The following is a 23,494-nucleotide window of genomic DNA, read 5'->3' on the forward strand; positions in this document are numbered from 1 at the left end:
CTAGCATGCTAACTGCCCACCGGGAAGCTACGGGCAGAAACAGCCCGTGAGCTGAAGGCAGCTTTGGGTAAGCAGCAGTCTGTTTTCACCAGGCCGGAGGAAAAATCCCAACAAGCAGCCGAAGCCTCGTTTAGAGCTCCACATTTTCAAACAGATACCAGATGTTGTCAGGGGCAACATGGCGGTGTCATGGCAACGGTAAATAAAAATATTGATTTTTAATTGTGTTCAATTCAAAAGTGTGTTCATGAAATGTGAACAGATATAATTTTGTTAAAAAGGCCGCAGATTTGTTCATTAATTTAAAATGTGGTAAGATTTATTTAAAAATATGAAAGTTGATTTTTCTTAAACATTACTTAATTGATAACTTTTACAAACATAGTTGATGATGTGTTTAAAGGCTCTTTGTCAGTGGGAAGTGAAAATGGAACATTTGTTCTATGAAATGTTGTAGAAGTGATCATCTGAAAATTTAAACAGTTGCTGAGATTAATAGAAATTAAATGTGTAATATTGATTTTATCTGTTTCCCACCTTGTTAAGTCATTGTTGATAATTATTGTGAGAAATCACTAACGTGATCAGTGTCTTCACATAGATGAGTATCATTAATCATTAATAATAATAATAATATATAACTAAAGGCAAACTGAGCTCATTTGTTATTTCAGAGGAGTGTGACAAACTGGTAGCCCTTCGTCTGACTCAGTACCAGGAAGTAGCTCTCAGTTTCTAAAAGGTTGGTGACCCCTGCATTAGTCATTCAGACACTGGTTTTATTCTCCTTTAACTTGAACAGAAACTTTGGTCCAAAAGAAACAGAAACGAGCAGAGAAGATAACTATTTTAATTTCTTGTGTACACTAAAAGTAAAATTTACACACTTAAAGTCTCAAAAGAACCTGGGCATGCACAATAACCTTTTGACAGGCTCTTCAAGTGATTCAGTTTTTTTCCATAGGAATTTTCCCGTACATTTTACAGTCCATAGTTAAACTGTACACAGTCTAAAGCCACAGTGAACTATGATTACATCCATTTCATCTTTACAATGTGCAAAATCCTCCTGGGAGACGGGGCTGACAGTAGTATGAGCAAAAACAAAACAAAAAACATGAGCGAATAAGAGCCGCAACAACAAAAAGCACTTCATATTAGGAACAGCGTACATAACCCAACGCGTGGAAGCAGAAATTGGTCCCGTAATTCCCTTCTGATGTGAGTCGACCTTCACTGCTGAGAAACTTTCACCGAGTTTCAGTGGTTTTAAACAAAAAGTCACGTTTTTTTGTCTTTTTTTAAAAATGTTTTTTAACCCCCTTCAGAAACACACAAAAAAAAAAATTAACAGCGAGAAAAGAACAAAGAAGGAAACTTGTTTTTATCCAACGGCCACAACAGCTGGGACCCGTAAAAAAAACCCAACAAAATAAAGTGGAATAATTAAAATAAAACGACGTTTGGTCGGTGAAGTTTCCCAGAATTGAAGAATAGACTAATTTTAAAATAAAACAGTCGTCCTCCGGCTGTGGGGGGGAGGGGGGGCAGACATAAATATGTTAAAAAGCTTCCTTAAATGACGATAAGACGACGACAGGATGGACGCTCGCGGGTCACAAAGAAAAATCAGGTTAAAATCTTCACCGACTGCAGGTAAAAACTTTAAAGGCCTTTAAACACAACGAGGGGACAAAACATTCAGCTGGATTTTGCAGGCAGTGTGGTTTCAAGTCGATAAATATATATATATATATATTTATAGATTTTATATACGTATATAAAGGTATTAACTTAAACTTGTCGTACTTATGTTCCACTTCAGTTTGATTCAAAGAGCTTCAGCCAGTGTTTCCTTCACAGACAGACACGAACACATTCCCACCACAGACACCTAAAACCATCCTCCGAAACTCACTCAGCTAAAAAAAACAAGAAAAAAACAAAAAAGGAAAAATTAAACGTTTTAATCCCTGATTATATACACGATGATTCCTCTAGATATGAACAGCACACGCTTCTAAACCTTCCCCCTATAGATTATCAACTCTATAACTTAATTATCTGAGCTCCTACTCTGGTGAATGTGCAGGCCGCCGCGTCCGAGCTTGACGAACGCTTTTTCGCTTTACTCGTTAAAAATTAGAAGCCGAAAAACAAAAGCGCTAATTTAAAATAAAGAAAAGTATGTATGAGAGGGAGGAAGTGAGCCCCAGTGAGAGAGAGAGAGGGGAGGGAGGGAGATGAGGAGGAAAGCTGTATAAAATGGACTGAGTTAGTGGGTGGGGCCTAATGGACAGTGGGGGCGGGGTCAAGAGGGCGAGGGGCGGGGCTTCAGTCTGGCGTGGCCTGGCAGCCGAGCGGCGTCAGCGTGGCGGGAAACATGAGCACTTTGGCCTGCATGAAGGAGAGGTCGGGCAGGCCGGCGATCACTTTGGCCGCCTCCTCGCTCAGATTCTCCTCTTTCCTCGGCTTCCTGTCAAACAGGAAGTGACAAAACAGCACAAGGCGTCACCGATCTGACCAAACACCCGTTCGCCAAACAAACATGGAAACACACATTTTTACATTAATATGTAGCACAAAGGGGCACTTTGGTCGTTTTAAACCTTTTGTTTGTTTTTTTTTTTTTTAACATATTCAGGCGTCTATTTAACTGGTAGATATAAAAGTGTTGGAACTGGTCCAGTGGATCACCTCAGACAGCATCATGGAAAGGATCCCTACAGAGAGAGACCTGGAAGATCCTTTTGGTTTAACCACAAACAGCCGTTATATCGCTCTCTGCACACACACCAGACTACATTCACTAAAACAGGGATTTTAGCTCAGAGGCTGCTGGTCCATCGCTGCTCTGATCGTTTGGTTTGTTTGTGTTACTGTGTGACTTTGTGTTATTGTCTGTTATGCCAATGTTGTGTTGGATCTTAACTACGGCTTTAAAACACCAAACAAACTAAGTGATGGTGGCAGCAGCAGACCGGCAACTCCTGTGTCCTGTTCTCTAAAATCCCTGTTTTAGTGAATGTAGTCTGGTGTGTGTGCTGTTTGTGGTTAAACCAAAAGGATCTTCCAGGTCTCTCTCTGTAGGGATCCTTTCCATGATGCTGTCACACACTTAGAATAACTCTGAGGTTTAAAAACACTAACTAAACATCACGTGACCCCGACACTGCTGTTCTGTGACCTCTGACCTGGTGGAGGTGCTGGTCTTCTCCATGGTGGACATCAGCCGGGCGAAGGCGTCCGCCACCCGGCTGCCGGAGCTGCCGGGGTCCAGCTTGGCCGTCGTCAGCTCGTACAGCTCGGGGTCGACGCCTGAGGAGGGACGAGAAGAGTCACCTGAGGTCAGTGTGAGGTCACCGCCACGCCCTCCTCACCACAACACTTCAGCTGTTAGCTTGTTTCTGCAGGACTACAAACACCTGAGTCTCCGTGAGAAACGAACCAGAGAGAAACATTTAGCTCTTAGCTCTGGATCCTGTCAGAGCTCTAAAACCTCTAATCGACCAAAACACAGTCACGACTTCATGACGCAAAGCAAACAGAAACAAAAATAGTCTAAAATTAGTCCATAAGATTGATCAGAGCGTGAAAATGATCGAAACGTGGATCCAAAATAATCAAACAAATAAACCCCAACGTGCACATCGATGATTAATCCAAACCGTGAATCCATGAATGATCAAAACCTGCGATGGAATAAAACATAACATGGAAACCAATTAATCAGAGCGTGTCTGCCGATCAGTCAATACGTGCAAAGGTATTGATCAGAACGTAAATCAAACTGATCAAAACGTGCCGACAACTTCATCAAAATGAGTGAAAATGAATTTATTGACCACAGAACGAAAACAAGGCGGCTTTGATACGGAGCTTTTATTTCTCTACACGGCGCCAAAGAGACGAGCGCCGTGGTCGAGGAGCGGAGATGGAGGTTAATGTAAAGACGGGAGGGAGGAGGAGGAGGTGGAGGAGGAGGAGGAGGAGGAGGAGGCCGTGAGCAGCTGCTGACCTGGGATGGAGGGGGAGCTGGTGGAGCCTGAATCCTCCACAGGACCAAAGAAATCCAGGTTTAAGAGAGACGAGCCTCCGCTCGCTGCACAGTGGGCGGCCGAGGTTAACAAACACAGACCGACAGAGAGAGAGAGAGAGAGAGAGAAGAAACCAGAGACAGGCGGCGATGTCAGTGATCAGTCGTCTACAGTAGAACGTTAGTCTGGTTCGCTCTCGTCTTCATGCAGAACATTTAACACGTTTAAAGGAAAAATCCACCAAAACGTCCTCCAGCAGAGCTCCTGTCAGACTCTGACAGGTGACCTCATCACCTGGTTAACGGACGCCTTCAGACTCTTTAAAAAAAGGTGAGTGAGGAAATAACTTCTCAGCAGAAAGATTAAAACTAACATCAAGAACTTTTAAACTGATTTATAATCTATTTCATTTTAACAAGATCATTAACACAGACAGCAAGATGCTGAATTACTCAGGATCACATGTAAATCAACTTGATCCCCAAACATTTCACAAAGGATCCCTACAGAGAGAGACCTGGAAGATCCTTTTGGTTTAACCACAAACAGCCGTTATATCGCTCTCTGCACACACACCAGACTACATTCACTAAAACAGGGATTTTAGCTCAGGAGTTGCCGTCTACGATCGCTAAGCTCGTTGTTTGTTTGTGTGATTGTGAAACTTTATTGTAAAAGTTTAGTTCAGATCAAACACTTCTGTAACACACAATAACACAAACACACTAACTGATGGAGGCAGCAGCAGAGCAGCAGCTCCTGTGTCCTGTTCTCTAAAATCCCTGTTTTAGTGAATGTAGTCTGGTGTGTGTGCTGTTTGTGGTTAAACCAAAAGGATCTTCCAGGTCTCTCTCTGTAGGGATCCTTTCCATGATGCTGTCACACACTTAGAATAACACTCTGAGCCTGTCAGTGGATCAAACAAGCTCTTTTAGGGTCCTTTATGAAGTAATTAAAACTACATAACGTTAAAAAACGTGTAGAAAGGATCTCATGATCATCATCTCCAACAGTGTGGAAATGTTAAGTGTGGATTATTCCTTTAATAAAGAGTGTTTCTCATGCATCTACGAGTACGCACGCACACACACACAGACACACACACACTCTTCCAGGAGACACTATGAGGGTTAAAGAAAGTGAAACACAGATAAGAGCGGCCCGGTAGAGCGAGGTCATGGTGGGTCACCTACCGTCCAGAGGGTTGGTAAGGCCACTGCTGCTCCAGTCGAACTGGACGGGTGGGAGCGCCTCCTGCTGGAGAGGACACAGTCAGGGAGGCACCACTCAGTGTACACACAGTAACCACATCCTCTACTAGGACTACTAATACTACTAGTAGTACTAGTACTAGTACCACACTGATAAAAAGAAATACTCTTGGTGCATTTGAAAGTGTTGCTACAGTAACAGTGTGTGAGTATAATGAGTGGTACTAGTTAGAGTAGAAGTATAGTGTTATATAATGTAGATATTATATTCTATATATGTATTATATCATATAAAGTCTATCTACCAAAAGGTCAAAGTTCAACATTATTCAGTTTTCTGTCATTTTAAACCACAATATGTTGGCATTTCTGTCTTAAAAGAAACAACTGAACGATTATTGATATCATGGATGGATTAACAGAAGACAGTTCTTACTGGTAAGTGAATCAAACAACCACAAAGAGACACAAAACAACCACAAAGAGACACAAAACAACCACAAAGAGACACAAACAACCATAAAGAGACACAAACAACCACAAAGAGACACAAAACGATGATCAATACCCAAAATGACCAGAGAGAGATGCAAAACGACCATAAAACGACACTCAAGAGACAGAAAATGATGATCAAGAGACCAAAAACAACCACAAAGAGACAGAAAATGATGATAAATACCCAAAATGACCACAAAGCAAAACAAAACAACCACAAGACGACGATCAGGAGACACAAAACGACCACAGAGACAGTTTGGTCTGTAAAAATGGTGAAAATAGTTAGAAATAGCATCAAAATGTTCCAGAGCCCAACGTGACTCAACATTACCAAAACATCAGATTTTATAAATTCTTCTTATGTTTTCTGAGCAAAAACCCTCATTTGTAAAGAAACTGAAGCCGTCAGATAAACGTAGTGAACGGAAGAATGTTTCCCTCTGAAATGTGACGATAACCCTCAGTGTTATTTTATTTGATTGCCGTGGACGTGGCGAGGTCCCACCTGGACTGTGTCTGAGGGACAGGAGCTTTTCTCTGGAGCCACCGGAGGCGTCTGGGCTATGGAGGCGATCATCTCTGCTGCAGAGACGGGCTTCACGGGCTCTTTGGTCGGTTCCAGCATCCCCTAAAAACAAAAAAGAGAAAAACACCGAACCGACAAGAGACACAAGATGCACAGATGTTTAAAAAAATAACTCAATGACAACAAGTAGAAACTGAACGCTCTACGTGAGATGCCAAACATTTGATGCCAAAGCTGCACTTCTGAAGTTGTCGCCATGGAGACGAACCACGTAGCAACCAGCTGATCAGACTGGAGACGTAAACACAGACTGTTTAAAAGAAGTGGACACAAACGCTTCCGGGTCTGAGCAGCGAGCAAAGAGCCGTAAAGCTGTGTTCTCTCTAGTGTCCAGCAGGGGGCGACAAACAGGAAGTCTGACTGGATGGAAGTCAATGAGGAAAATGATTTATCAGCTCAGTGAACATTTTCCTGACGAGTTTCTGCTCTCAGTCTCTAGTTTACTGTCTTCTTCAACACAGCAGGACGTTCATTTAGTAAATTATGGTCCATTTAGAGGAAGATACACCAGGAAGAGAGGGGGCGGGGCTTTAAGGCACAGCTTCCTGCTCACTGACCAGCGGGCGGACTACAAATCAACGTCCACTTCTTAAATACAGTCTATGGACACTCCAGTAAAAGTTATATTATGATATTTAGAGCCAAGCGCAGCAGGCTGTTATCATGGTAATATATAACCAGCTCTCTGTGACCTCCCTCCTGCCAGCTGCTGAACTCATTCAGGTGTCGTGGAGTGAAATGAGGAGGCATCGTTCAGATAACTGTCGATGGGTGTTACACCAACGTTGTGCTGGATGTTAACCAACACTTGAATACACCAAAGTCACACAATAACCACAAACTAACAGCAGCAGACCAGCAGCTCCTGTGTTCTGTGAGGTAAAATTGCTGTTTTTGTGAATGGAGTCTGGTGTGTGTGCAGAGAGCGACACTTCCTGCAACATATTTCAGAGCGTTTTGTAGCCTACAAGTCATTTAGACACCAAAGTATATAAAGGGGCTCCAGGTTCAGCCTTTAATGATGCGTCAGTGCTGCTCTGTTAGTGGACACACTGTCCGACACTAAACATGATTAACAGACGACTCACCAGGCTGGCGGCGTACATGGGCACGATGACCGGCTGCTTCTTCTGTCCTGTGAACAGCTGCACACATTAAAGCAGCAGGTTAGAAGAAAAAAAAAAGCTTGTGTGTGAGGAGAGAAGTCAGCTTGATGTGGCAGATCCCAAACGGCTGCCAGCAGAGGTTAATAAAGGTCACAGATTACTTAATGCGCCATTAAATCACTTCTAAAAATACACTTTGAGCAGAGCAGAGGGTCGTCTGCACATCTCTAAACTCAAAAAGGGTCCAGATAATTATTCTCAAGTCTTGGCCTGTTAAATATCAACCACGTCTGAGTGTTTTCCACCGTTTCTCAGTGTTTTCCGGCTGAAATAGCGGCAGCGAGGACTCACGATGTTTCGGGTGTCGATGCCCAGGCAGCAGAGAAGTGCTTTGTTGCAGTGGGAGCCCCCCCACTGGTATCGGAGGCCGAGCGCCTCGTGGATGTCCTGGAGCTGCGTCCACACGCCGCCGTACACGGACCTGCGGCAACCAATGAGACGCAAGCGAGAGTCAGAGAGGCTGAACATTCACGCAGCAGGTAAAAGACACAGGAGCGAAAACTGAAACCTATAAAGCACGACGTGCAAAAAAATTATAATTTTAAACTTTCTTTAGATGTTTTTTCTTTTTCTTGGAAATTTACGACTATAATTTTGAGAATATTCAAGTTTTTCCTTGTAAATTTCCAACTTAAATCATGTTTTTTTCACAGAATATTTCCCCCAATTAATCAATTAATTCTTCATTTTAACCTACAATGGTCCTGATACTAAATATATTATACTACTACTATAAATATACTAGATATGTGGTGCTGCTCATGTTGAGTTCCTGAATCGTTGGGTCTCGACTGTTATGGAAAAGCGAATTGGCGCTATACTTGATATACTTCAGTTCTAATGTCCCACGTTTACATCCCCTCACCTGTTGCACGGGGAGCTCTTCTGCTCATCGCCTCCTGGCTGCGGTTTGTCCTCCGGCGGCTCCAGCAGGATCTTCAGGGACGTCACCTCGTCCTCCACCGGGGGGGCGGTGGTCTGAGGGAAGCTGCTCTGAAACACCTTCTCCAGACGGCTCGACAGCGACGCCTGCAGGGAACGCAGCAGCCGTTAACTCGCAGCTTTTCAGACAATCTTCCATGACGGCTTCTTAAATAAACTGAGGCTGCAGCTGCAAAGTTAATCCAGGAATTTGTAGTCCAGATTCGTGCATGCATTGTGTTGATCTGATAATCTGAAAACTGATTTGGCTGATTGAGTTCATGTTTAAAATAAAAAAGAACCTTAATATTTTCATTCTTGGCCCGATTTGTACATATTTTGGTGTCTAAATGACTAATAAATGCTTTGGAATATACTTTTGATAAACCACAGACAGTAGTTATGTCGCTCTCTTCACCAGATCCAGGTCATTTTACCTTACTGAACACTTTGTTTTAAATTGCTGTTTTTGTCAATGGAGTCTGGTGGCTTTGACGGGAGGGCTATGACAGCTATTTGTGGTTTAACAAAAAGTAATTTAGACACCAAAATATGTACATGCAGCTGTGTCCTTCAGAGAAGATCAGCTGATCAATTAATAGTCCCACTGCTGCCTCAGTCAGTTTGTTTGTGTGAAGGGTTAGTTAGGATCTGAACTCCTGTTCTCTAAAATCCCTGTTTTAGTGAATGTAGTCTGGTGTGTGTGCTGTTTGTGGTTAAACCAAAAGGATCTTCCAGGTCTCTCTCTGTAGGGATCCTTTCCATGATGCTGTCACACACTTAGAATAACACTCTGAGCCTGTCAGTGGATCAAACGAGCTCTTCTAGTGGCTAGATTTAAAAACAACAGAGCTCTCCTTTAAATCTGTGGACAGACTCAGACCTACAGTGACGCCTCTCCTGGCTGCACCTTCAAACCAGGCTGGCTGATGGGTCTGTCAGGTGACATTAAACTATGTGCGGACGCCTTAACTGCTGCTCATTCATTACATCCAGTACCTTCCCACCTTTTGGCAGCTTGCGGTCGCTCTGAGGAAAACAACTGCGAACAAGGTTCATGTTACAAAGGGTGTGAAAAATGCTGCATGGTAGGTTGCTCGGCATCGGGCTGTTCCCCAGCAACACGCCGTTTCATATCCATTCACAGCACGTCGATCTTATACGGACTACGACAACATAAAACGGAAATACTGTTTACTTGTCAAGCGGGGTTTCTTCCCAGATTTAACCTCTTTAGAAAGCTTTGTCACACTGGAACCTCAACATAATCAAGAGCGATTAAATCTCTTTAAAAGAGACGACAGGAGTGTTTTGTATGTTGTTTAAAGGATTCATAACCAATCCTGAATGAGCCCTCTGGTGTGTGATATCTCTATTTTACTCTATTTTATTCAACACATACATTGCGAGACATGGTTTTTCAACAGACTTTACACTGTTGGCTAAAACAAAGCTGGGTAACTCTTCAGCTGAGGTTAGCAAAGCGAGCTAGATCACTTCATTCCCCACCAGAATACCACTAAAAGAGCTTGTTTGATCCACTGACAGGCTCAGAGTGTTATTCTAAGTGTGTGACAGCATCATGGAAAGGATCCCTACAGAGAGAGACCTGGAAGATCCTTTTGGTTTAACCACAAACAGCACACACACCAGACTACATTCACTAAAACAGGGATTTTACCTCACAGGACACAAGACGTTGTACGGCTTTGGTGTTTTAAAAAGGTTAGTGTCACCCTGTTAGAAAAAAAATGATAGAAGCCTTAACCTTAAGACCAAAGTTACACAATAACACAAACTAACCAAACAAGGCAGCAGCAGAGCAGCAGCTCCTGTGCTCTGTGAGCTAAAATCCCTGTTTTAGTGAATGTAGTCTGGTGTGTGTGCAGAGAGCGATATAACGGCTGTTTGTGGTTAAACCAAAAGGATCTTCCAGGTCTCTCTCTGGTTGTTATTCTAAGTATCTGACAGCATTATGGAAAGGATCCCTACAAAGTATTAAATCTGTTTCACAGCTACAATTACAAAACTCCCAGACACCAAAATATGTGAAAAGTAGGCTCAGGTTTACCAGAGGTGCCCTTTAACTTCACATTTCGTAAACATGTTCTCCAAACTGGTTCTGCGATCTGAAGCTCTGCATGAGTGAAATCAGCCTGAGACTGATGATGATCATACGGGTTCATGGATGAATAACTCTGCAGCCATAAATCCTCCCAGTCTGACCACACCATTTCCCGCAGTGCTTACCGACTGTACATCTCTTCTGCTGGATTCCTCGCTGAATGCAGGTTCACTTTCATGCCACTCCTCCTCCTCCTCCTCCTCCTCCTCCCCCTTCTCCTCCTCTCTACTCTCTGCAGGAGGAGCGACTCTCTGCTCCATGCTGAACGCCGCCCAGGACTCCCCCTCCACCTGCTGCTGCTGCTGTTGCTGCTCCAGCCCCCCGAAGGCGCTCCACCCCGCCTCCGCCTCACTGTCTGCACCTTCGGCGGCCGAGCTGAAATTCCCAAAACTGTCACTGACGGGGAAGTCTGCAAACCTGCCTCCATCCTCCCCCTCGTCTCCACCAGTGTGAAATTTGGGAGAATTGAAGTCGCCAAAGTCGTCATCCTCCTTGGCGTCTGTAGCTTCCTGTGCAGGGTCAGAGCTGTGCGACCTGCTCTGCTCCTGCTGGACATCCAGCTGGTCAAAATCGGCAAAGCCCTGACCGCCAAAGGAGCCGGCGTCTCCGAAGTCCCCAAAGTCCTCGTCCTCGTCGTCCTCTGCCAGCTGGCTGTGGTCGGCGGGCGTGGCGGTATCCCCTTGGAGGGGCGGAGAGGGCACCGAGCCCGTGGTGCTCATGTCCCCGTACTCCTCTAAAGCGTCTGTCGACAGCGGCCGGCCGAACGACGTCTCCGTCTCCGTCTCCGTCTCCGTCTCATTACCAGAGCCCTTCCCGTCTGACTGTCCCGCCTCACCGTCTGCGTCAGGTGAGAGGTCGTTGTCACTGCAGCCCTCGGCAGCGGTGGCGTCTTTGGAATCGTCCCTGTCGGCTACATCCACCCCGTTCAGAGTGAGGGGTTTGTTAGTGCAAACTGCCTCTGAGGACAAGTGCTCCTGTGCAAAGGCTACATCCCTTTGATGAGAGTCGGCATCCGTGTGAGAGCCCCGGTCCGCGCTGCACGAGCCGTCCGGGGCCTCAGCGGGAACAGATATGGAATCAGAGCCGGATGTGTTGGGTCCAGTTCTGTTTGAGTCCCTGACATTGTCCTCTGAAGTCGTTCCCTGCACTATATTACAGTGCTCCTCGTAGCAGGCAGCCCCCGCCGGCCAGCTACCCCCTGCGGGGTCCTCCAAGTCCTCATTTGCCGTCTGGCTGAGGTGTCCTTCAGCATTGGAAAAAGCAGCAAAGTCTGCAAAATCGTCCTCTGGGCTGCCGACGGGGACGCTGTCCGTGTCCTCAGTGGACGTTCCTTTTATATGAGAGTGGACAGAATTCTGAGAGGAAGGGCTTCCCTGAACGTCGAAGGTTGCAAACCCGTTTGTTAGCACCTCTGCGCCTCCGCCGTTGCAATCAGCGGGCTCGCTGCCAGCTGTGAAATCCAGGGAGCTGGACAGGACCTTTTTCATGTCAGTTCTCTCTGAGGGGCTGCCGCCCAGGTGGCTCGCTGGCTTCACGCCATTAGCCTTGGACAGCTCATTACTGATGCCGTGGGTGCCGTTGGAGGAGCTGTGGCTGAATCCCATCACCCCTCTGTTGTTGATGAGCTCAGGCGGGGAGGTGGCGGTCAGAGCTTGGGTCTGGTTGAAAGTGGTCGGGGTGTCGAATTCTGTGAAGCTGATGCTGCTCGGGACGCCAGAGAAGGTGCCGAAGTCCCCGAACTCGCCGTCGTCTTCCTCTGCACCGTCCTCCATCGGGGGCGGAGACGAGGAGTACATGCGGATGACATCTGGCTCCATGATTCTCTGGCAATCAACGAATCCTCCTCGCTACACCTGCGACGGCGACAAACAGACATAATCAGAAACAAATAACCTGTCACAGCAGATACATTAATAAACACACACGTTTAAACCCGTTCTGGCTTCGTGAAGACGAGAAGTAAATAAGCGCAGCTCTCTGTGACGCTCCAGGGCAGATTGGCTTCATGTGTGGTTTGAGCCGGAGCAGGAATTTAATTACTGAAGCACTAAAAGAGGACAGATTGGCGTCAAATTGACAGTAATAGAGTGGTAATGAGGAAGCAGTGCTGTGATTTATAAACAACAGTGTTAGTGTGAACATAACCGAGTCTCTAAAAACCAACTCTGCCTCGTTAACACTTAGAAACTCATATTGGCTTTATTCTGCCTTCATATCTACCATTTAGCCCACTCGCTTGATTTCCACGGCCTCGTTCATAACCGTTACCGACGTTATCGTCACTCCCTTCATCAAAACTTGTGAATTTTTCCCAGTAAAGTTTTCCTTTCTTCTGTAAAGCGCCTGGCTGAGCTCCAAAAGCCTGATCTTTGTGTGTGTTTGCAGTCACATTTCCTCAGTCCCCCGGCTGGGGCCTCTGAATTTCACCATCGTTTCACGCCAGGGAAGCATGTGCTGATGATCAGGGTGATTGATTGGAATCACATAAATAATCCATTTTCATCAGAGGCAGAAAGTGTCCACAGACGACGACTCTTCCTTCTTTCTGTGTAGGATTTGTTTAACCAGCAAGAGTCTCTGAGGATTCAGCACAATGTCATTTAAAAACACAGTGACTTGTTTCCAAAAGTGAATTATAGATTGTGGTGCGAATCAGAGGAAAAACTGAGAAAGAAAGTTGTGAAAATGTTTTTCTGTGAAGTTTAATTAGTTAAGAAGAACATCTGGACCTTAATCTTTACTCGTGTTGAATTGTATTCTTTCTTGTGGACTGATTTAAACAATCAGCTGATCGATCACCGCAAAATTAACTATCGCCAGTAGCTATTTTAATATTCAATCCATGACTTAAGTCATGCATCAATAAACAACAAACTTTCTCCGGTTCCAGTTTCTTAGGATTTGCTGGTTCTGTGTGTTTTAGGATCACTGTAAATGTTTGAAAATGCTATTTTAAGATGCAGCCTTGAGCTCTGGGACACAGTTTATAGTTGACATGTTGCTTGGGATTGTTTTAAAATGAAAATCATCAGTGGAGCTGCAGCTCTAGTTGGAACTTAAGCATTGAAAGTGAACAAAATTAAACCTATTTTACTTATAATTAAAGTCAAACCACACTCTTCTTTCAGGAGCTTATTAGGAGTTTGGAAAATAAAGTGCTACCCAAAACTTCATGATATATAAAAATGACGGTGGTATCATGAGTGGTGGTAACAGAGTTTTCACTGCCTGAGGAAACTCTGTTTGCTTTCTCAGCCACCAACCGGAGCAGTGGGTGGCGTCTGAAGGGTGTATTTGCTTTGTTGGCCTTATCTCACAGGATACCTGGGAGCAGGTAGTTTACACCCAGACACAGACGCAGGCTACAGACATGCAAGTCCAGAAAGACAAGTTACCCAAGAAGGAATGTCTCTGAGAATAAACCTCCATGTTTCGCCCGTCCCTGCACTTTGTTCCCAAGGAAACTGAACCAGTGCCTTCATCCCCATTAAAGCATTAAACGTGTCTGCTGAACTCTTCAGGGTTGAGTCATCCCAACAGCTTGAGTCCCACTAAGACACAATTAAAGTGTCTGTTAGTGGAAGCAGCTGTTTAGAACCAGCTCTTTAACATAAAGTCCAAGTGAGTTAATTAATTAGCTATGATGATATGGCCAGCTGTCACCTTCATGCCAAGGTTAGCCTCTTTGAACAGCTGTTTGGATCATAAACTACACGCTCGACATCAGCCGGTTCAGCCTATTCCTCCAGTTAGCCAAGTTTCTCACATTTTTCTTCACTTACCTGGTGTTTGGGTGAAGCTAGGAGGCTAACGTGGCTAAATAAGTGGGCAGCTAGCTTAGCAGGCTACCAGCCCGGCTAGTGCTGCCGCTAGCTCGGTAGAAACCTGACAGCTGGGTAGAGCAGACACCACAACACGATTAGACTATGATTAATCGATCACGAAGCTAACAGCTAGGTTAGCGTTAACTAGTGGGCATCTATTTAAACTACAAGGCCGAAACGGGGTGTAACGGCAGCTAACTTAGCTTAGCTTGGTTAGCCTGTGTAGAAACCTTGAAGCTAAGCTAAACTAGCCGCGGTGCTATTAGCAGAGGATACCAGTTAATTAGTTGGTTATTACTTGCCGAGACGTTTATTTAATTAAAGGTTATCTGACGCCAACACGCGGCTATCTATAAAGGCTAGCAAGGCTACACCATCAGGTACAAGTGAGTAAGAAGTTAACCACCTGAGCTAACTACGCAGCTAGCTAACACTAGCGACAACAACAAGCATCTTCCTAGAACATCCAGTTAGCTTTAGCTTCAGCTTTAGCTCATCCTCATCATCCTCCGGCTCGGTTTGACAGCAGGTGTCTTAGGGACCGAAAGAAAGAGCTGAGCTGACCGTGAGAAGCTGTCCGCCGCTGTCCATGACTCAGGTAGAGACGCTGCTGTCCACAGGTGGAGGGAGGAAGGCAGCCGGACCGAGCAGGACGGCTGACACCGGAGGTTGAGTGGCTGGAGTCGGTTGAGTCAGCCGGCTGCTGCTGCTGCTGCCTCTGTAGCACCCAGCATGCACCGCAGTGGCAGGTCGGCTGCTCGGTTCCTCCAAAACTTTCCGTGTTTAACAGGTAGAGAACAGGTGACAGGTCAGAACAGGTAACAGGTCAGAACAGGTGACAGGTCAGAACAGGTAACAGGTCAGAACAGGTGACAGGTGACAGGTTAGAGTGACCGTCAGCACCTTTTACATGTTAGTGTCAGTGATTTATCAGGGAGTAAAAATCAGTAAAATACACCGAAAATAGTACTGAAATATCTGGAAATATTGGTGAAATATTCTAAATTTATTACTAAAATATGTGAAAATATTGGTAAAATATCAGTAAAATCTAAGTGAAATATCAGCTGGAAAAATTTGTAAAATATTCTAAAAATATTATTGAAATATGAATTATAAATATATGAAAATAATTGTAAAATATTCTAAAAATATAATTGAAATATGAATTATAGATATATGAAAATAATTGTAAAATATCAATAATAACAAATTAGAATATCTAATAGAAAAAAAACTATAAAATAAACCGAAAATAGTACAAAAAAATCTGGAAATATTGGTGAAATATCAGCTGGAAACATCTGTAAAATATTCTAAAAATATTACTGAAATATGTGAAAATAATTGTAAACTATCAGTAAAATCTATTTAGATTATCTAATAAAAACTATATAATGTTCCAAATATCAAAATATCTAAAAACTATTAGCAAAACATCAAATATTCAAAAAATATATACTGAAATGTCCACAAATATTGGGAAAATATCTGAAAAAAATTATTAAATATTCCAAAAATATTTGTTAAATATTTGACAAAAACATAACACAAAAACAATCTGAAATATTTGCAAAATATTGATAAAATATCTGAAATGTGTCTGTAAATTATTCTAAAAATATTAGTAATGCATGGGAAACAGAGGAAATACAGTCATTGATCACTTTATTTTGCAAAATTACAGTAGTTTAGACGACATACAGTGAATATAAAAAGAAGTCACCTTGTTTCTTTAATCGTGGACGGCAGCAAGACATCATGTGGTTTGAGGTAGTCACATTTACAGTGCATCTGTATCTATGCTAAAAACATGAAACCTAATTGTCTTTAAGTTCATGTTTTGTTAACTCAATAATCACATAAGAATAAGGAGAGAAAAAAACCACAACAAAATATAAAGGAAATAGGATATAAAGTGGTCTGAGTAAATCTCAATCTACAGGGTTCATTTTCAAGAGAAACACATAGTTGATATTTACAGCTGCAAAAAACAAAATCAGAGCCTCTGAAGAAAAGTAACAGATCTTGTGCATAATATCAAGGGGTTAACAATATACAGAACTCTGGTGTTTTTTAAACCTGGGCCCTAGTTTTACACATTTTTGTTTCTAAATTACTAAAAGTGTTGGAATTGGTCCCATATATCACCTCAGCTGTCAGCTGCAAAACTGGCTGCAACTTAAGTCCACTAAAAGAGCTTGTTTGATCCACTCAGAGTGTTATTCTAAGTGTGTGACAGCATTATGGAAAGGATCCCTACAGAGAGAGACCTGGAAGATCCTTTTGGTTTAACCACAAACAGACATTATATCGCTCTCTGCGCACACACCAGACTCCATTGACAAAAACAGGGATTTTACACAGGCATTGCTAGTCTACCACTGTCTCAATCATTTAGTTTGTTTGTGTTATTGTGTGACTTTGGGGCTTTAAAGGGTTAGTTTGGATCCAACACAATATTTATGTAGCACACAATAACTCAAACAAAGTAACTCATCAGTGCAGCAGTGGATCAGCAACTCCTGTGATCTATGAGCTGAAATTCCTGTTTTTGTGAATGGAGTCTGGTGTGTCTGCAGACACAGACTACACCAGACTCCATTCACAAAAACAGTAATTTTAGTTCGCAGAGCATAGGAGTTGCTGATCTACTGCTGCCTCAATCAGTTAGGTTATTTGTGTTATTGGGTGTTAGATAAATATTGTGTTGGATCCTAATGAACCATTCAAAACACCAAAATCACACAATAATGCAAACAAACTAACCGATCGAGGCAGCTCTAGATCAGCAACTCCCGTGTCCTGTGAGGTAAAATTACTCTTTTTCTCAATGGAGTCTGGTACTGAAATTTTTCCTTTAATAGTTGCTGGTATAACATGACTTTCACTTGTTGCTTGTACGCTGAATCTCTCAAATCATCAAACACATTAGTAAATCGTGTTTTCAGTTTCAGGTCTTTGAAGGTGGCTCATGTGTTCAGCAATGAAGTCGTTCACCTCAGGCCAGTTTAGTGATGGTGATGCTGCCTTTGATCCACAACGTGTCGATGGCGCTGAGTGACGTTACTCTGTGGCAAAAGTCAAACAGCTGCTGGCCGTCCACAAACATACGAAACCGACTTTGTTCACAGTGAATCTCAATCTGGGAGGAGAAGAGACGAGACACAGGAGAAGGTTTGGTCGGGTTCATATCACATGTTGAAACCACCGTGGACTGAGCAGTTATATCGCTCTCTTCAAATCTACCAAACTCCATTGACAAAAACAATAATTTTACCTAAGAGAAAACAGGTATTGCTGATCTACTGCTGCTTCAATTGTTTAGTTTGTTTGTGTTATTGTGTCACTTTGGTCTTTTAAAGGAGTTTTATAAAAGGATATTTTAAAGAATAAGATCCCTCTAAAACACCAAAGTCACAGAAACAGCTGTGGACTAAATTATAAAATTAGTGTTTTTATCAATGCAGTCTGGTGGATTTGAAGAAAGTGATATTATTGTCTGTTTGTGTCATTTGTGTGTTCAACAAATATTGTGTTGGATCCAAATTAACCCTTTAAAACACCCAAATCACACAATTACACAAACAAACTAACTGACAGCGGTAGATCAGCCACTACTGTGTAAAATTACTGTTTTTGCCACAAATACAGTTATACCAGCAGTATGAATGAAAAGCTCATATTACAGCTGTGTGGTTGAGGTATTAGCATATATTATTTTATGTTAGAACAAAATGTAACTCTAAAAACTGCAAAAATAAAGAAAATTTGGTGAAGGAATGTTTGTCTTACAGCCACAGAGGCACAACGTGACACCAGACGCTGGTACCTTGAACGGCTGGTCTCTGATGAAGGGGAAGAAAGGGACGGCTCTGTCAACGTCCCCCCAGGATCCGGACAAACAGGCCCTGCGCAGGACTTGTCGGTCCCTGAATCGAACACAGACCTCCAGGGCCACGTCAGGCGGGGGCTCCCTGGATGTTCCACGACCACACGAGAGGGCAACGTAGAACCTGACAGAACATCGTAAAAAAGGTAAAACAACAGATTATACAGTGAAGTTAACAGAAGCAAGCTCAACGAGGTTTCTCAACAAGCTCCAACCAACAGCTCTGGAAGAAGCAGGCAAGCATCCTGGGTATTAGTAAAATAATTAGTAAAATATTCTGAAAATATTACTGAAATAATTAGCTTTTCATAATTAGTTAGCTGGCTAACATTAGGTTAGCTTAGGTTACAGTTAGCTGGTTAACATTAGGTTAGCTTAGGTTACAGTTAGCTGGTCAATATTAGGTTAGCTTAGGTTACAGTTAGCTGATCAATATTAGGTTAGCTTTGGTTACAACTCACTGGTTAACATTAGGTTAGCTTAGGTTACAGCTAGCTGGTTAACATTAGGTTAGCTTTGGTTACAACTCACTGGTTAACATTAGGTTAGGTTAGGTTACAACTCACTGGTTAACATTAGGTTAGCTTAGGTTACAGCTAGCTGGTTAACATTAGGTTAGGTTAGGTTACAACTCACTGGTTAATATTAGGTTAGCTTAGGTTACAGCTAGCTGGTTAACATTAGGTTAGCTTAGGTTACAGCTAGCTGGTTAACATTAGGTTAGCTTTGGTTACAACTCACTGGTTAATATTAGGTTAGCTTTGGTTACAACTCACTGGTTAACATTAGGTTAGCTTAGGTTACAACTCACTGGTTAACATTAGGTTAGCTTAGGTTACAACTCACTGGTTAACATTAGGTTAGCTTAGGTTACAGCTAGCTGGTTAACATTAGGTTAGCTTTGTGTAGGTAAATTGAAGGTAGTGATGCAATAAAAACAGTGCAAATGGAGGGAAAGAGGATTAAATAAAGATAAAATTAGTGTATTGATCCTGAGGGGAGGAGGACAGATTAATAAATAAATGTTTTTACCTGTCGGGACGTGAGTCCACGACACCGACCACCACGACCTTCTTGCCCGGCCGCATGCCGCCTGTGATGTGACCTCTGAACGGGACGGCCTGCAGACACAAACATTTCCACCGACACTGAGAGACGAACTCGATTCTGATCATTTATTGTGGATCTAACTCGAGCGGAAAAATAGAAATAAAAATAAAATGCTTCTCAGTTGGAAAATAAGAAGTAATGAAAACGTGCAGGTAAAAAGTTGAGTGATGAGAATAAAATGAAGAAATATCTGATGAAAATACAAAAGCACAACAACATCTACCATGAAATTAAGAATATTAGTACACTGAAATATACAATAAACCTCCGAGATTTCAAGAAAATAATCTCTCATAACGAGAATAAAATCCTAATTTAGAGAATAATGTCATTATTAAATGATTAAAAAGGTTAGTTAGTTTGGGCAAATTAGATTTAGACTCTTTTTTTGTAAAATTACAACTTTAGCACAAACTACAGTTTGCATTTATTTAAACAAAGTTAAATTTTTCATGTATTATCAATAATAACTGCAATATTATTCGATAATATTGCAACGTTTTTCAGAAACTTTATGTTTTTCTTTCACTTTATGCTAATAATGACTTTTTTTCACATAAACTTGTGACTTTCTTGACTTTCTTTTCCTCAAATTTCTTATTCTTTTCTTTACAACAGTGACCTCAATAAGCAGCCAATTAAAAAACACTTTTTTTAAATTAAAAAGATGCATTAAAGAAAAAGCAGCACAATATATATTCTATATCTACTTTATCAAATTTATAAAGATTTTAATATGTGCACCAGGTTTCAACTGTGTGATTTTATCTTTCTATCACACTGAATAAACAACATAAATATCAATAAGTTTATTAAACACTCATCAGGACTTTAAGATCACGGTGTGATTTCAGGGTCAACTTTACCAAACTTCTCTCAGCTTCTCCGTCAGGACGACGAACGCTCGGCTTGTTTTCATCGGACGCATTTTTCTGCGGAAAAACCCATTTCTGAAAGATAAAGAAAAAAAAAAATAATAATTTCAATGTGGAAATGTCGTCAAAATCATTGGGATTCATCCTCCTGGGACCACGAGTGTCCACGAGCGATGCTGTGAAGATCCACAAATCTTCCGTTGGAGGAAGTAAAAGTAAAACTGCAGCTAAAGTCCTGACTTCTAAATGTTACCTGAATGCAGGTGAGTGTGTTTTCATGATAACAACTAACTGAATGAAGTCAAAGCAGGACACATCATGTGACCTGCACGTGCTGCGCCAAGGCCGAATGAAACAGGAAGTTCAGTGAGGTCAGGCTTTCCTTCAAAATAAAAGCACTGCTATGAAAAAGGCTTTGAGGTGAAGAAAGGGAAGATTTTTAATGTGATGTAAAAAAGTTATGAATTAAAACTTAAGCAGTAAAAAAAGGGCCGAATGGGTTTTAATCTGTCAAATATAAAAATAAAATGGGAAACAGAAAGCTGATCAGTATGGAAGACTATTAGTGCCGAGCAAAAGGATGATTTTTTGTTATTATTAATTATTATGAGAATAAAATTGAAATGTCAAGACTTTCAGTATTAGTGCAAAATAAAAAAATCAATGGAAGAAGACTATTTATTCATCTATTTGTTTGTTTTTGCAGTTTGAGAATTAGGTCAAGATGTTCAAATGTTGACATGTCGAGATAATACTTGACTTTTGTTTATTTGCGTATTTGTATTTTGATACTATCACTTGTTATGTTTCTGTTTTTGTTACCTGCTGATGGGCTACGGATGTAAATTAGCATTCTTGCTGCATCTTGTATTTTTATATGTCCACTATCAACATGATGTTAAATAAACAAACAATTAAATAGATAATAAATAAATGAAAATAAATGAAAAAAAATCTAATATAAAAAAAGACACATGATTTGCTTTTTAAAGATTTTTTTAACATTTCCTAAAAATCTTTTTTTAAGATGGGACCCTCTGAGATGCAGGTGCTTTTATTTTGTTAACTCTGACAGGAAGTTGTGTCATCCTGGGCAGCTTGACATCAGCTGGGACGGCAGGAAGTTTCAAAACTAAGAAAACTCATTTTTAAGTCCAAACAGTCACCTGAGAAATCAAACTAAAAGCCTCTAAAGTGAGTCTGGGATCATGTGTCAGACCGCTGAGGCTCCTCTGGGGGTTTAAAGCCTCTGTTCTCACCTGCTGCTCAGGTGTGTGTGTGTGTGTGTGTGTGTGTGTGTGTGTGTGTGTGTGTGTGTGTGTGTGTGTGTGTGTGTGTGTGTGAGCTCACCTTCCTGCCCTGCACTGTCACTCCTGTGTGTGTGTCGGCCATGTCGATCTGAGGGAAATAAACCGAGCAGAGGAATGAAAAGCTGCCGGTCCGGTTTGTCTGGCTCCAACGTCTCCGGTCGACTGAGTCAACGCTGACGTGAAAGCTTCAACCTGGCTCATTACCCTCCAACACACACACACACACACACACACACACACACACAGAGAGAGAGAGAGAGAGAGAGAGAGAGAGAGAGAGTCTTGCCTTCCTATACTTGTGAGGACACTTGAACTAATACATCCCCTAGCCCTTTACCCAAACCTTACCCATTAAAACTAACTAAACCTTACCTTTATATAATTCTATCCTTCACCTGGAAGCCAAGTCTTAACCCTCAAATATCCCTTAGAATTTGTGAGGACCATATGAAGCCACACACACACACACACACACACACACAATCTTACTGTTTTGCAGTTTTTAGGACACCTGAAGTGATCCATTCCCTCTCCTCGCACTTAACCCTTTTACTTTAACCACATTTAAACCTTAAAGCCAAGTCTTACACCTCAGATATCCCTTTAGAATTTGTGAGGACCAAGTATAATGTCCTCACAAAGCAGGTAAAAAAAAAACACACTTCATTCTCATAACCACACAAAGCTACACACACACACACACACACACACACACACACACACACACACACACACTCTTGCCTTTTTGCAGTCTTTAGGACACTTGAGGTGACCTTTGCCCTTAACCTAACCCTTACTTTAACCACGTTTTAACCTTAAAGCAAAGTCTTGACCCTCAAACGTCCCTTTGAAGCTGTGAGGACCAGAGAAAATGTCCTCACCACACACACACACACACACACACACACACACACACACACACACACACACACACACACACACACACACACACACACACACAGCCCTGATAATCAGCTGCCCTTGCAATCCTCCTTTCTCAGGTCAACAACAAGTGAGCTTATTGTGAGGCTGTAACTACAGGCAAAACCTCTAAACATTAAATCTCCTCCTCTGGTTTTCTGCCAGCAGAGCACAAGTATTTTCAGACCTTTTATTTATTGTCCGGAACAAAAACCTTCTCACAACTTTAATAGCAGCTACAGTTCGCATTGCTGTGTGTGTGTGTGTGTGTGTAAAAGCCAACAGACAGTCCACACACCAGACTACATTCACAAAAACAGTGATTTAAGCTCACAGAACACAGGAGCTGCTGGTCTGCTGCTGCCTTTTAGCTTGTTTGTGTTATTATAAAGGTTTTTATTAACTAGAAACAGCTGTTATCATAATTATGATGCAGTCTGAGTACAAACAGCACAAATGCTGTTAAAGTCTCTTTTTTAAGCTACGCTACAATCCGTTTACACATTATCAATACAAAGTGATTAATACAATACAATGTATTAAAGTGAAGAGAAACTAAAGCATCAATCCATTTTAATGAGGGTTTTATTTAAAGTACGTTTTTATTTATTATTCTTATTTATGATTTTTGCCTTTAGCTAGCAGGTAGCTCACTGAGCGGCTTCACACCAAACTAAATGGTACTTTGCCGTCTTTACCACAAATTGAGACTTTAACCCTTCAGAGTCTGGCGTGTTTTACTACTTTTCATTTTACCTTTGTGTTTCCCATTCAAACTTTGTGTCTTTCTTTTCAGCACAACCTCACCTATGTGATTCTACAAGTATTTATTTATTTTGACAGAATATATGGACACACTGTATGTAAAAGTGCAAAAGAAACACAAAATCCGAGCAGGAACTAGTTGGATCTTTGGAGGAGCGGGGGTCTGTGCGGACACCTCCTCTTGTTCGTCTTCACGCGCAGCATCCTCTTCATCCTCTGAAAGGAGTCTTCCTCACAATCAGAACCTTCT

At 42.1% G+C, this 23,494-nt stretch overlaps 2 protein-coding genes across 2 annotated transcripts; both read right to left on the reverse strand.

The window, feature by feature from the left end:
* Window positions 1-834: 834 nt before the first annotated feature.
* On the reverse strand, window positions 835-15,030 carry aftpha (aftiphilin a). The gene is made up of 10 exons (XM_070855390.1): window positions 14,936-15,030; window positions 10,673-12,400; window positions 8,367-8,530; window positions 7,793-7,922; window positions 7,424-7,480; window positions 6,255-6,377; window positions 5,231-5,294; window positions 4,019-4,102; window positions 3,195-3,318; window positions 835-2,476 (listed from the first exon to the last, which is right to left on the reverse strand). Exons 2-10 carry the CDS (start codon window positions 12,362-12,364, stop codon window positions 2,335-2,337), a joined length of 2,580 nt encoding a protein of 859 aa, XP_070711491.1. The 5' UTR covers window positions 12,365-12,400; window positions 14,936-15,030; the 3' UTR covers window positions 835-2,334.
* A 2,005-nt stretch (window positions 15,031-17,035) lies between these two features.
* lgalsla (lectin, galactoside-binding-like a) lies at window positions 17,036-20,319 on the reverse strand. The gene is made up of 4 exons (XM_070828332.1): window positions 20,240-20,319; window positions 19,296-19,384; window positions 18,204-18,387; window positions 17,036-17,516 (listed from the first exon to the last, which is right to left on the reverse strand). The coding sequence occupies exons 2-4, from the start codon at window positions 19,349-19,351 to the stop codon at window positions 17,373-17,375; spliced, it is 384 nt and encodes a 127-aa protein (XP_070684433.1). The 5' UTR covers window positions 19,352-19,384; window positions 20,240-20,319; the 3' UTR covers window positions 17,036-17,372.
* Window positions 20,320-23,494: the final 3,175 nt, after the last annotated feature.

This window comes from Pempheris klunzingeri, chromosome 3 (genome assembly GCF_042242105.1).
Source record: "Pempheris klunzingeri isolate RE-2024b chromosome 3, fPemKlu1.hap1, whole genome shotgun sequence".
Classification (NCBI taxonomy): domain Eukaryota; kingdom Metazoa; phylum Chordata; class Actinopteri; order Acropomatiformes; family Pempheridae; genus Pempheris; species Pempheris klunzingeri.

Coding starts and splice junctions, on each gene's coding strand:
- lgalsla (XM_070828332.1), bottom strand. CDS start 19,351: ATGCGGCCGGGCAAGAAGGTCGTGGTGGTCGGTGTCGTGGACTCACGT. Junction 18,388..19,295: donor GTGGACTCACGTCCCGACAG/GTAAAAACATTT, acceptor ATGTTCTGTCAG/GTTCTACGTTGCCCTCTCGT. Junction 17,517..18,203: donor TCAGAGACCAGCCGTTCAAG/GTACCAGCGTCT, acceptor TTCTCCTCCCAG/ATTGAGATTCACTGTGAACA.
- aftpha (XM_070855390.1), bottom strand. CDS start 12,364: ATGGAGCCAGATGTCATCCGCATGTACTCCTCGTCTCCGCCCCCGATG. Junction 8,531..10,672: donor GCAGAAGAGATGTACAGTCG/GTAAGCACTGCG, acceptor CGTTCCCTGCAG/GCGTCGCTGTCGAGCCGTCT. Junction 4,103..5,230: donor CCTTACCAACCCTCTGGACG/GTAGGTGACCCA, acceptor CCCACTGTGCAG/CGAGCGGAGGCTCGTCTCTC.